This window comes from Pelodiscus sinensis, chromosome 26, assembly GCF_049634645.1.
Source record: "Pelodiscus sinensis isolate JC-2024 chromosome 26, ASM4963464v1, whole genome shotgun sequence".
Taxonomy (NCBI): Eukaryota; Metazoa; Chordata; order Testudines; family Trionychidae; genus Pelodiscus; species Pelodiscus sinensis.
In genome coordinates this window covers 3,960,827-3,974,604 of record NC_134736.1, presented here as the reverse complement: position 1 = coordinate 3,974,604, position 13,778 = coordinate 3,960,827, and the positions used below count along the sequence as shown (strand labels likewise).

At 46.3% G+C, this 13,778-nt stretch overlaps 1 protein-coding gene across 1 annotated transcript in view; it reads left to right on the top strand.

Annotated features, from left to right (window-relative positions):
- The window catches only part of HTR3A (5-hydroxytryptamine receptor 3A), a 31,667-nt gene that overhangs the window by 5,693 nt on the left and 12,196 nt on the right, over positions 1-13,778 (top strand). The window contains exon 2 of the mRNA XM_075909264.1: positions 9,083-9,295. Within this exon, the coding sequence (XP_075765379.1) occupies positions 9,083-9,295 (213 nt within the window). The remainder of the gene's footprint in view (positions 1-9,082; positions 9,296-13,778) is intronic.

Below are 13,778 nucleotides of genomic sequence, written 5' to 3'. Positions count from 1 at the left end.
GAGAAAATGTGAAGACACGAGCCAATGTACCAAGTGCTTCCGCTGTTCTTCAAGTGCTGTCCCAAGGGGACCAATGATTAGAGACATTCGACACAAAAACTGAAGGGTGGGACAAGTAAACAGCACGCGAGGAGTTTCATTCCAACTGAATTCCATATTGATGGAGGCTGGAGGCGCTCAAACAGATAGGAAGGGAGGAAAACAAAAGACCAGCATGATCACGACCCACCTGGCCTCAGTCAGAAATCTTGAGTCTGCGCCTTACACTGAGAAGAAACACTCTGCAGGACTTAGAGAAAGAAAACCTGCCAACAGCTCCGAAGCAGGAGATGGGAGACAAGCGGATGCTTTCACGAATTGCCCTAGCAGTGAACAATGCAGATTTAACCTACCTAAGCAAAGCATGCAGCACACCCGGATAAAGGGGTCTTCACAAAGTCCTTAAAGAAAGCTTCCATCAGGTTCTGTACAGCTCCAAGGCAACCATGGCTGGATCATGTGAGAGGGCCACATTTGAGGCAAATTCTTTCTTCACTGAAGTCTAAAACCAAAAGTTTATTCAGAGTGAATATACCAACGCAACCAGTGCTCCAATTTGTATCTGAATGGCTGTGTCTAGACTGGCCAGTTTTTCCGGAAAATCAGCCGCTTTTCTGGAAAAACTTGCCAGCTGTCTACACTGGCTGCTTGAATTTCTGCAAAAGCACTGACTTCCTACTGTAAGAAATCAGTGCTTTTTGTGGAAATACTATGCTGCTCCCGTTCAGGCAAAAGTCCCTTTTGCACAAAACTTTTGCGCAAAAGGGCCAATATAGACAGCTGAGATTTGTTTTGCGTAAAAAAGCCCCGATCGCAAAAATGGCGATCGGGGCTTTTTTGTGCAAAAGCGCATCTAGTTTGGCTACGGACGCTTTTGCACAAAAAGTGCTTTTGTGGAAAAGCATCCGTGCCAATTTAGATGCTCTTTTCCGAAAATGCTTTTAACGGAAAACTTTTCCGTTAAAAGCATTTCCGGAAAATCATGCCTGTCTAGACGTAGCCAATGTGTTTCATTTCTCTGGATACAGCATAAGCCAGGAAATGAAGAACCACTATAGGTAACTCCTTCTGATGGCTGAATATAGCGTGGTGTGCGATTTCTCTCACTTGCTAGTGTGCCTAATAAAATTTAGCAATGGTGAATAGGAAACCCAAGAGAGTCTTCTCTGGAGCTGCGTTGGGATCTTTTTGACAAAATGTTTTTCCATTGGAAAAAATTTCAAAACAGATGCTTCCCAGTTTTGAAGAATCTCTCACTTTGGACCAAAAAAATGGACAGTTTGAAATTGCAAGTTTGGGAATTGCCTACAGTCCTACTTCAACACTCTTCCAAAACAAAGTTTGAAATGACATTTCATTTAGAAATTGTATTTAATGTATACTTAAAAAGAGGTTAATTTTGTAAAGGTCAAAACTGAAACAAAACATTTCAACTGACCTGATCTGCATATCTATGGTTCATGAAAATTTTCAAGATATCATCTTTTTGTCCTGATTCAGGACAGATTCCCTAACCCCCTAAGAAAACCCCTCAAATTCTCATGGGATATGAACGCTGTTTCCAGCCCTGTTCTTCACGACTCAACACCATCTATTTTGTACCACTGTCCATTTCTGACACCGGCTCCGGCTAACCTATCCCTGGTTTGGATAACTTACCAAGGTTAATCTTTTCAGAAGTCCCATTTTCAAAACTTTGGCACCCCGAACTCTGGAAAGTTTTACTCTGTGATGCATCAAGAGCCGCACTAGCTAGGTACCATTCAGGCTTAGTTACAGGGCAAACCGTGATGGAAAGCAGCTTTTCTTCTTGAGGTTCTTAAAGTCTCTGGATGCCAAGTGCTTTGATTCCCAGAAAAGCAATTACCATGCAGCAGATTACAAAGCTAATAAAATCCCATTACGCCATTTCAGAAAGTAAATCTGATCCGGACGCTGCCAATTTAGATCACGTCCCATGAAAACACATCCATTCCAGCGGGTGTCCACTGCAACAGACCAACCCCTAACGTGCAGTGTGTGTGTGTGTGTGTGTGTGTGTGTGTAATACAGCACACTAATTAGACATCCAGTATTAGAAGGGCTGAAGAAGTAACATTAAAATCTCTTGAAAAATGAAGACAAACTCCAGGGGAGAAAAATCAGTTCGTTTTGCGGCTACATTCACTCTAGCTCAGCTTCCCCTCACGCCAGGCCCAGCACCACAATCACACTTTGTGCCCAGGCTTTACGCCACCTTCTCCCTGATTCTTAGGCCCTCAGTTGGCTTTGCTCCGTAGCCTACCCTGGCTTTCCTTCTTCTTGGCCACTTCAGCCCTGCCTGACATTGCGACCAACGTGCAAGCAAGGCCGAAGGACTCAGGTGCAGGAACACACTGTCCTCTTCTCTCCAATGGATGGCTCCGATTTATGGGCTATCAATGGTCCCAAGGACGAGTCCCAGGGCTTTGGGATCTGCTAACACTTCACAGCTTCACAGAGGGTTTTATGCGCCTTCAGGGTGGTTCCTTCAAGGACAGCTACTCTGCAGAGTTCAGGAATGGGGCAGGTGCAAGGAAGGCAGGGGCAGGAATGCAGTGTGCCAGGGTAGATGGCCTGTGTCTCCTCTCTAGCTCCCACACATCAACCTTCTCCTGACAGCCAATGTGCCCTCAAAAGGCAAGGAGGCAGATCGTCCACATGGCCGGTGTAGTCCTCAGCCCCTGAAGAAGCTGGCAACAAGGGGAGCCCATTCATGAGATGGTTGCTGGATGTATCATCCTACCGTATCCCCCTCGCCTGGTGGTCATTGTGCGTCATTCCCAGATGAAGCCCCTTTGCAGTAGCTACACTCGGGCGTTAGCAATGCCCACCTGGGCATACCTGCAGCTGGGCAGTATTGGCAGCATGGGGCATGGTCCCTGGATCTGTGCCAGCAGTCCTGCGCGTGCTTTTTATTATCCAGATTCAATAACAGCCAACCGCTCTGAGCTGCCTGCACTCCCCGGGCGGGGACTCGTCGTCCTCTCGCAGAGCCGAGAAATCAAATTAGCCCTGGCTTTGCACTCCCTTTCCCTGACACAACTCCTGGCAGCCGAGCGGGAGTTCATCAGGGCCCCGCACTAATTCTTATCTTGTTTAAGTGACTCCACGCTGCCATCTGATGCAATTTGCACCGTGCCGCAGCCGAGGGCGCCAATTCCTGCTGATCTGTTTTGCCATCAGTTCCATTAATAGCAAATTTCTTCAGGGAAGGCTCGACGGCTGTAGCATCTGTGAGCAAAAAAACAAAACAACCCCCCAACCCTGTGATCACACTCCTTGCAGCCCCTTGGGGTCCTGGATTGCTCCCTTCAGTTAGAGCCCAATTCTTTGCTGCTCCCCTAGGAGTCCTCTTTACGGCATGGCACTTAACTGAAAAACTTTATCCATGCCACAGGGAGATGTACTTTCCCTCAACAGTGAGCAGCCGCTCCCATTGCTATTTACCTGCGTCTCAATTTTAATAATGATCATTTTAGTTGCAGCCGAGGCTAAAGGCCCCACTTGCAGGGATGTAAAAAAAGTATAAAAATATTAACCATGGAACCAATCAAAATTCTATGGGTCACACAGTTCGCTTCCAGCCTGGCAGGTCTGCTGGTTCCCAGATCCTGGCCCATGTAGAGTTTAACCATCAAGAGTAACTGTTAAGCATCAGCTTATCGGTTAACCGGTTAAATTCTGACATCTCTACAGGGCAGCTACCAAGCCTCACGATTTTGCTGTAAATCTCCTGGTATTTAGGGCTTCTTAAAGTTGCAGCCCCTGGCATCATCTTTTGGAGTTTCTTTTCAAATAGTTTCTATCCCTCACGGATAAGGAAAAGATTTGCATCTCTCTACTGAAAAAAATTAAACCCTAAACAAAAACAACAATGAAAAGAAGACACCAAAAATGTATTAAGCCATGAGACTTTTCAGACCTAGGATTTTTGAGGCCTGACTCATGATTTTGAATGTTTGGGGTTGGCACATCCTTGGCTGTAGCTCCTGCATGTGACTGCCATAAAAATAAGAAAGACCCAGAGAAAACTTTAAAAAGAATGAAACACATAAAAAACCCCAACCGTTGGCTAGCTGCAAGAGTACCCCTGTGATAGCACATAAACACAATCAGATTATTCCGTAAATATCCAAGGGATAGTTTTGCTCTCTGAGTTTTGTTTGCCTATGGGGAATTAACTGCATGGATCAAGTCATTTAAAAGTTCATTTGTTTGGTACATATTGATTATTTGCCATTTGGCTTTGGTAAGAGAGGATTGTTTTGGTTTTTTTTAAATAAAGATATCCAGTTTCATTGACCATTACACGCCACACTGAATGTGTGCTTTGCACTTTGGAAGCAGTAGGTCAACTTCGTTTTGTACAGTATCTGCTGTGCAGACTGTACAGAAACCCACAAATCAGGTGGGATCATCAGCTGAACAGAAAGCTTTCAGTGCAATGTGGCAGCCAAAAGGGCTACCAGGACACCATGCATTAGCTCTTTTGGCCACTACATGGCACTGAGTGCTTCTGTTCCCCTTCGATACGTAAACAGGAGAATCTTAAACAGGAGGAGAGAGGTTATTATACCTCTGTATTTGGTGCCGGAATCCCGCATCCAGTTCTGATGTCCACAATTTAAGAAGGATAGTGATACGTTGGAGAGGGGTCAGAAAGGAGCCACCTTTAGAAAACATGTCTTATAATGAGACTCACAAAGATCAATCTATTTAGTTCAGCAAAGAGAAGGTTAAAGGGTAACTTGACAGTCTGAGGCTACAGCTACACGGCTGTTTTTTTGCAGAAGAGGATATGCAAATCGCGCTCTCATTTGCATATTTTCTTCCGATTCTTTTTGCGGAAAAGGTTTTGCCGATAAAAAGCCCGTGTAAACGGGGCAATCTGTTGGAACCCCCCCGCCTTTTGCAAGATCCTGTAAACCTCGATTTTTGAGGAATAAGGGATCTTGCGAAAAAGGTTTTTTTCCTGACAAATGGCTCCGTCTACATGGGGCTTTTTAGCAGCAAAACCTCTTCCGCAAAAAGAATCGGAAGAAGATATGCAAATGTGAGCATGATTTGCATATCCTCTTCCACAAAAAAGTGGCCGTGTAGCTGTAGCCTAAGAGTACAGGTTTGGACCTCCCTGGTCTGGCACTCTCGGGACCTGACTGGACCCGGATGAGAGATTTTGCCAAACCAGGGGAGGTCATTTCAGGCCCCTTTGCTGTCGGCTTCACCCCTCAGACAATGTTGCCAGACCAGAGAGTTCCAGTTTATAGAGATGCAACCTGTACCTACTTGAGGAACACATTAAATAAAGACTCTTCCATCTCGTGTAGAAAGGTAGAACATGATCCAGAAGCTAGACAAATCCAGACTGGAAAAAAGGTGTAACTTAGCAATGAATTCTCCATCAATGTTTAAAATCAAGATTGGATGTTTTTCTAAAAGATCAGCTCAAGGGATTATTTTGGGCTTGTCCTTAGGTCCATGTTGTCCAGCTGGTCAGACTAGATTTTCACAGTAGTCCCTTCTGGCAGTGCAATCCTGAAATAAACCTCAGAGTCTATGTCTAAACTACATTCCTCTTCTGAAAGAAGAATGTAAATGAGCCTGATCGAAAAGGCAAATGAAGTGTGGATTTACAAATCTCGTGCTTCATTTGCATAATCACGTGAGCATGCTTTTTTGAAAAAGGGTTTTTCAGGAGTCCGGGTTCTTTTTTTTCCAGGAGTACAGGTTCTTTCAAAAAAGGGTGTTTTGTTTTTTTTAAAGAACCCCGTCTAGATTGCGATTTCTTTTTTGAAAAACCCTTTTTCGAAAAAGCGCTCTCACGCCATAATGCAAATGAAGCGTGAGATTTGCAAATCCGCGCTTCATTTGCATTTTTGATTGGGCTCATTTACATTCCTCTTTCCAAAGAGGAATGTAGTGTAGACATGCCAGAGTGACACAAAAGCAGGGAGAAAGACACAAACCGGGTAGTAAGGGGGAAGGACAAGAGGAGGAAGATGTTTTCAGCTCTAGTTTGAAATGTAACAAAGGGCCTGATCCCATCCTCAATTGCATCAGTGTAAATCAGGAGCAAGTCACACCACTGCAGTCACTGGAGTGATACGGGTGTCCAGACCAGGGATTTTAATGAGTCCTTATCCCTGTATGCATTTGTATTATTTAAAAAACCGTCTTTTTGTATCTACAAAGGAACAAATAAATGGAAGACGTAATCAGAGAGTTGTAATATCCTAGACAGGTGTGTGTGTAACCCATGCACCTAGCGTGGTTACTGAGTAATGCAAGTGACACCTAGAACACTGCAACAGTTAAGATCAAGAGACCTCTACAGTACAAGCTAGGAGACAGCTGGCTTTTAGCTCAGAGGGTAGAGGCTCCTATAGTCAGCGCCTGAGGTTCAAATCCACCTTGGTGGTGGTTACAAGTGCACCATGCACATGTATCTATTTTCTTCCCTACATGCCTGAGCAGAGACATCCAAATCAGCAGGCTGTGACGTTGCGGGGGGGCTGTCTGCCCTGTAACCCGGTGTCCCCCTGAGCTGTGATGTGTAATTCCCACTGACTCACCCACATGTGTACTGGCCCAGACACCTAGGCCCAGCAAAGCTCTTCCCAGGGGGAGAGACAAAGGGAGGGAGGTGGAGACGAACACCAGCTGTGGGGGGGAAGGGTCAGTTGCTGGCTAGAAACCATGAAGGGAACTGTAGTAAGTTGAGGGTCAGTAACATGGAGTCAGCAGGCCTGAATAGAGGCCTGTAACATGAAAACAGCAACAGGCCTAGAATCTAGTGAGCAAGACTTTGATTCAGTAACACAAGAGCCAAGAAAGAGGTCCTACTGATAGTTGTGTGACTGTGTAAGTTAGGTGGAGCATGGAAGGCCACAGGGAGGCACTGGGTACAGACTGTGAGCCAAAGGGGAGAGCGGAACATCTTAATAAGAAATGTCTTGGTACAAAGACTCCCCAAAAACTAATGCGCATAGCGACCTAGGTTCAGGACCGGGTCGAGATTGACAGCATGACGGATAGTAAGTAAGCCCCCCTTCCGTAAGGTGAGGGGTGGTAACTAGGCAACAGAGGGTGGCAACCTGGTACGTAAAGAAGTGATGTAAGTTGTTTGTACCGGTCTATAAAAGGACACCGCAAAGGGTGCTCTCCGGCCGACCTTGGGGGGCGCACTAGGTGCTTGATTGGCAGGTGTCATTACAGAACGCACAGTAGCTTAACTTTAACTGACTGCTGTTAATATCTGTTATATGGCAATAGGCTGGCCCGGTGTTGGTACCTTGTCAACGCGGGCCATAATGCCCGGTGGTGTAACATTGTACTGATCTCTGTTACCAACTGGTAGAGCTTCGCATCTGACAATAAACCTGCTCGATTGATTTCAAACCTTGTCTGCATCTGTCGTTTCCGGGGCCTCTCAGGGTACGTCTAAACTACATGGCTCCGTCGACGGAGCCATGTAAATTTGTTGTTTTGGCAAAGGTAAATGAAGCCGCGATTTAAATGATCGCGGCTTCATTTAAATTTACATGGCTGCCACGCTGAGCCGACAAACAGCTGATCAGCTGTTTGTCCGCTCAGCGCGCTAGTCTGGACGCTCCCCTGCCGACATCAAAGCCCTTTGTCGGCAGCCCTGGTAAACCTCATCCCACGAGGAATAACGGGGCTGCCGACAAAGGGCTTTGATGTCGGCAGGGGAGCGTCCAGACTAGCGCGCTGAGTGGACAAACAGCTGATCAGCTGTTTGTCGGCTCAGCGTGGCAGCCATGTATATTTAAATGAAGCCGCTATCATTTAAATCGCGGCTTCATTTGACTTTGCCTGTGTGTCTAATCTACATGCCTCTGCCGACAGAGGCATGTAGTCTAGACACAGCCCCAAAGATCTCCTGTGTTGACTCAAGTGCATGGGGTCTAACACTCTAGATAAAGGGAATACCGATAGTTACGTACGCAGCCGAAAGCTTATCATCACTGACTGAGTAGATGTCCTGTCAGGAGCGTGCCAGGATGTCCCTGACCAGACAACGTTGCCCCTGACAGTTCAGACCACCGAAGGTACCGAGGTACAGAACACTGAGATACATCAGGAACAACCTAAGCGGAGGACTGAGGGATATGGGGGGGGGGGAGGGGGAGGCATGGACCCCCTAACCTCAGAGGTCTGAAGCATTTTGGCCTTGACTCCTGTAACCGCATCATGTCTATGCTGTGCTGTATCCTGGAGACGCGATAAACCCTCTCCGTTCTACTGGCTGGTGGAGTCTGTTCTTGCCGCTACAGGGCTCCAGGATCGAGGGGAACCCCGACTTGCCATCACACAGGCCTAACCCCAGTGCAATCAATTCAGCCGCATCAATTTAGCCAGTTCAACTGAACAGAGAGTGTGAAATCAACTCTCAGTGACCACACACCAGTTACCCACAGGTGGCTCCTATGTGAAGGCAAATCAAAACTGAGTGGGTGAACTTTAAAGTCGCCATGCTCTTGCATTGGCCACATGAGCTTTAACAGAGGTCTCGTGTGCATGGAATACATACATTGAAGTAATTTATTAAATCTAGCTGCAGGAAACCTTACTCTCTTTTCATACAACGCACTAGCAGAGAGATAGTTAACATGATTCATCCCCATTAAATTCCAATCTCAAACTGGAGGTTTCTGTCCACAGCAAAGATGAGACACTGAAAATGAATTATAGAAAAACCATCACCATCAATTCTATCTGAAACAGCTTTTAGCTAAGTCTCAGGTAACAAATTGCCTCCCTGGTTAACCTCATGCAGACATGCTGGGGCTGGAAAGAGACAGAAAGGCACTGTGCATTTGTCCTGTGTGACATCAGTCGGGGTGGGTGTGTTCCTTTTTTTTTTTATCCTCTCAGCCTGAAACTGGATGCAGCAGAGGAGTCTGATTGCAAGATTAATTAGGCATTTTCAAAAACCTGACCGCTGGGGGGAAGAAAGGAAAAGGTATACCTGCTGCCCTGACGCGGTTCCCTTTCTCTGCAGAGGGAAGGATAGAAGGGCGGGAGAAGGGGGAGAGTTGGGGGAGTAGAAAAGGAGAGCCAGCGGAGGAAAACCAGAAGACTCAGTCCTACGTGTGGAGTCGTTGGGAAGAGGAGCAAAGAAAGACTGCGACCCTCTGGATCAAAGCCATGACATCGTCTGTTCCTTGGGCATTTCTTGCCCTGCTGCTGTTCACTTTCAAGTTTCAAAGTGAAGGTAAGGAAACTTATGGGAAAGTGAAGGTAAGAAAACTTATGGGAAGGTGAAGGGGGCTTCTTTAAGGAGTGTTTTAACACAAACCTGGTACCTTGGTTTGGACTATTTCATGCATTTCTTTCTGAAACCAATGGTCCGTACAGCCTGAAAAAGGGGGAAACCCTCCGCCCAGGTTATGGAAAGGGTTAAGTGATGCTGCAAGTTCATAGGAATACCACAATTGCAGGTCAGGCTCTGAAGTAGAGAAATAAGCACTAGCCGGTGTGACAGGCTAAAAGGGTGTTTTAGTACCACTCAGCTGTAGACTTGCTGGTTAAAAGGCTGCAGAGTTGAAAAGTTTAAACTTGTTCAGTGAGAGAGGATTTAAAAGTGGAGAGTGAACACAGTGATTTATGTATCCGTTTGGAACCTGTTGCCCAAGTGTTTGAGCTGGGTAAATAGATTCCCTACAGATGCCCACGAAAGCTCATCACCTAATAAACCATCTTGTTAGTCTTTAAAGTGCTACATAGTCCTGTTTTTTGTTTCAGCTACACCAGACTAACACTGCTACATTTCTATCACTACAAATGCTTTGTTTTTCATAACATAGGACTGCATTTTTTCCAATGCCAGTTAACAAAACAGCTGCTGGGCTTGTTTTTCCATGCTCCTACTTCCAAACAACACAGACTTCTACAGCTATCTGTCCGTGATTAATTAGGAATGATTATTTATTGTTTTTGTGCACTTTTCTGAGCAAGGGAAGCAACATTCAGGTACGCATGCAGTTGTAAGGGGATAGCTGGGATTTCCTTTAAAGGCAGGTTGGAAATACTCTTTCATTGACCATCATTTCTGGCCCCCCAAACTCACGCACTAGTTTATCATTAGAGCAAAGCCACAAAAGAGGGAAGGAAGGAATTGTTGTCATGAGTAATCAATGACAAATCCAGGAAGGAGAGGATCTGATTCTGAGCTGGAGTAAATCATAAGAACGACCGTACTGGGTCAGACCAAAGGTCCATCTAGCCCAGTAGCCTGTCTGCCGACAGTGGCCAGCACCAGGTGCCCCAGAAGGGGTGGACCGAAGACAATGATCAAGAGATTTGTCTCCTGCCATCCCTCTCCAGCCTCTGCCAAACAGAGGCCAGGGACACCAGCATAGTTCAAGAGAAGTAATCAGCCTCAGTGGATTTTTTACCAGCGGGCCCCAAATATATTTAATGGGGATGTGGGAGAGAAACACAACGACAGAGCAAAAAGTGAGATCAGCTAGGAAACCACTGTCCCAGAAGTGGTCTAACAAGGCCAGAACCCAACCTAGACAGCAGAGGATGCAGCAGGCAGCTGAATGCTGGCCCCTTCCCGCCCGAATCACTTCATGCTTCATTGCTGCTCCACGAAAAGCAAATGTCCCATCTTAAACCCCTCCAGCCACCAACATTGTTCATGGCGTTGTTCACTTTGAAAGCTGGGGCTAGAGAGAAACCCCACTCCCCTCCCCCGCCCCTACAAAAACCACAGGGTGACCGAGGAAACTCACCATCAACAGCAAGAATTTCTCAGAGACACTAATGCCTTTATACATCATTGTGCATGCAGACATGTGCACCCTCCTTCTGTGCTGTGCACCTGGCTCCCACATGTCCTCCCATGCCAGGCAATGCTATTTCCAATTCCATTTCACACATAATACAGACCCCATCCTCGCCCAGCCTCACCTTAGTGCCAAGTCTACTTTTAGCATCTGGCTTGAAAATGACTAATCAGCTTTGGGCACTTACCCTCCTTCTTCAGTGTGCTGCCAAGCCCACTAGAGATGAGGAGCTGGACTGTTTTCCCTTCCATTCCCTTCTTCTGAGCACACCTCTCCATGGGTCTGTTCCTAAGCGCACCTGGCCACTCAAGGAAACACAGAGTTTTAGAAACAACATCAGCAGGAAGCTTGAAGGAAAAAAATCACCCCCATGGATCCTGCTTTATACACATCTCCGAGCATTTGCTATGTATCGCTGGGGGTTTACACCTTCTCCTACACACTGGGAGACAAGAGACAGGATTAGATGACATCTGACAATTTCTCTTTTTTCATCCGACAATGAGACGAGCTACAGGGCTACTGAAAACTCAATTTGCCTTCAGGAGCCCAGGGGTAGGAGTAGCAACGTGCCAACAGTGCCGCGCTTCTAGGGAAACTCGCCTGAATATGTCTCATTTCTCCACACAGGAGACCTGTGCATGAAGCCACAATAGAAAACACTTGGAAGGAAAAAGGCAGCTTCTTTGTTTAGCGAGACTGATGCAGAAAAATGAGGATTTCTCCTCAGATATGTAGGCAAAGAGGGGTGGGGGCAGAATCCCAGCAAATCAGACCTTGGTCTTTCCTTAGAAATGCAATGAACTTGCAAAGGTGTATGTTTCAGGCTCTCGTTTCTGGAAAAAAGACTGTGGTTGATTTGATTTGCATAGTTCTGCAACAAAGGTCTGTGCTTGAATCATAGAATCATAGAATACTAGGACTGGAAGGGACCTCGAGAGGTCTTCGAGTCCAGTCCCCTGTCCTCATGGATTGAAGACTCCAATCGAATGGAAAAAGGGGCTACAAGGCCAACCCGCCACTCAGCAGGATGGAAGCTGACTTCTCAGCACTGGGGTAGTTTTCACCCTAAATGTCAAGTCGTCTCCTAGCCACCTGTACCGGTTCTCACTCTCTAGGCTTGGGGGGGGGAGGGGGGGAGAATCTCTGCATCCTGGCTTCCCTTTCCTGCTGAAGCTCCCGGCAGCTGCCGCTGGGAGCTGTCCAGCAGCAACACTGCTGAAGAGCTGGGCTGGCCTTTTCTCATCCCAAAATTGCCTGCAAAAGGGAAAGGCTCAAAGGTGAAACTCCCCAAAAGGGTACATCTACACTGCAACCCTATTCTGAAATAACGTAGTCCACGTCTACACAGCAGGCCGTTATTTCAAAATAATGTCAAAATACAGTCAAGCTGGAGGACTTCTTATTCTGACTCCTGTAACCCTCAGTGTAGGAGGAATAAGGGAAATCGGAGGAAGAGCACTGTCTTTCGAAATAAGTGCTGTGTAGATGTAACCCACACACCTAGGCTATGTCTACACTGGCAGTATCTTGCGCAAGTGTCCACGCTGCCATGTGCGAGGTGTGCTTTCGCGCAAGAGCATCCATGGTAGTGTGGACGCTCTCTTGCGCAAGAATGTTCCGATGGCCATTTTAGCCATAGGCCTTTCTTGCACAAGAAACCCCCACCCAGTGTCCACACTGCCCTTTTCTGCAAGAGCCCCTGCGCAAGAGGGCTTACACCTGAAAAAGAGCGTAGCTGTTGCGCAAGAAGCCCTCTCTTACCACGCCGTACTGTAAATCTTCTTGTGCAAGAGTCAGACAAGGGCTAAGCATGCAAAAACTAGCAGTATGCATGTTGCAGTACAGCAATGGCTTGGGTTAGAAACACCCTCTGGAACAAGGCAAGGCATGCTCATGAAACACTAAAGAAAATCAGGATTTTTTTTTTGAGCAATGGCATTTGTATGAAAAAAGCCTACTTATCCAAAAAGTGCTAGTGAGCCTTGAAAGAAGACGTTTTAAACTTGTCCAAGTTTTGACATTTTTGAAACAAAAAATGCCAATTTTCCAGGTTCCATTTCCAACTTTAAGCTAATTCAAGCAGGAAAAGAGAAAACTGAATTGTTTCAGAACGGTCGCTGCTAAACTCTTTGAGTCACCTGACCATTTGATGGAGGAGGCTGATTTGGAAACATTTGTGATTTTGGATGAAAAAAAATCAACTTTTGAATTATTCTCAGTTTGGGAAATGTATTTCCCACCCAGCTTTATTTATTTTACACGTATGTGCACGCACACTCACCCCCAGGCTAGGTTACCTACTGATGTAGGTAAATTCTTCCAAATTCTCTCCTCTTTTGAATGTACACAGACCTGATCTGAAGAAAAACTCTTTGGAGCATGCGTCTTTCACCACCGAAGTTGGCCCAATAAAAGATCTTGCCTCACCCACATTGTCTAACATGCTGGGATCCACATGGCTACAACACCACTGCAAACACAGAATCTGGCAAGGCAGGCCCCAAAAGCAAACCTTCGTGAGCCAGCTTTGACCAGCTGCACCATTAAGGCCCATTTGGAAGAGAGGGCAACAGAATCTACAGCACAAACAGCCTCTTTTCCTTCTGCAGCTCTCATGTGTTTTTCTCATCCTCTTTTGCCTTACACAGACCGGGGGATGGGCTGGTCTGAGCCCTAACTTGGAGGCATTGTAGGCCCTATGTAAAGCATTTTTGTTTGTTAAAAGATGAAAGGTCCATTTCTAGGCAGCTTCTCTCAAGTTCCTAGAGATCTGTTCCAACGAGCTCCTCTGATTCCATAGGAATTGTGCTCTGGTGTTAGTTGGCCATGTTTGCAGGCTGAACTGAAAAGATGGCTCTGAGGCGTTGACTGGACTTTCACTTCCCAAGTTGCCTTGCAAAC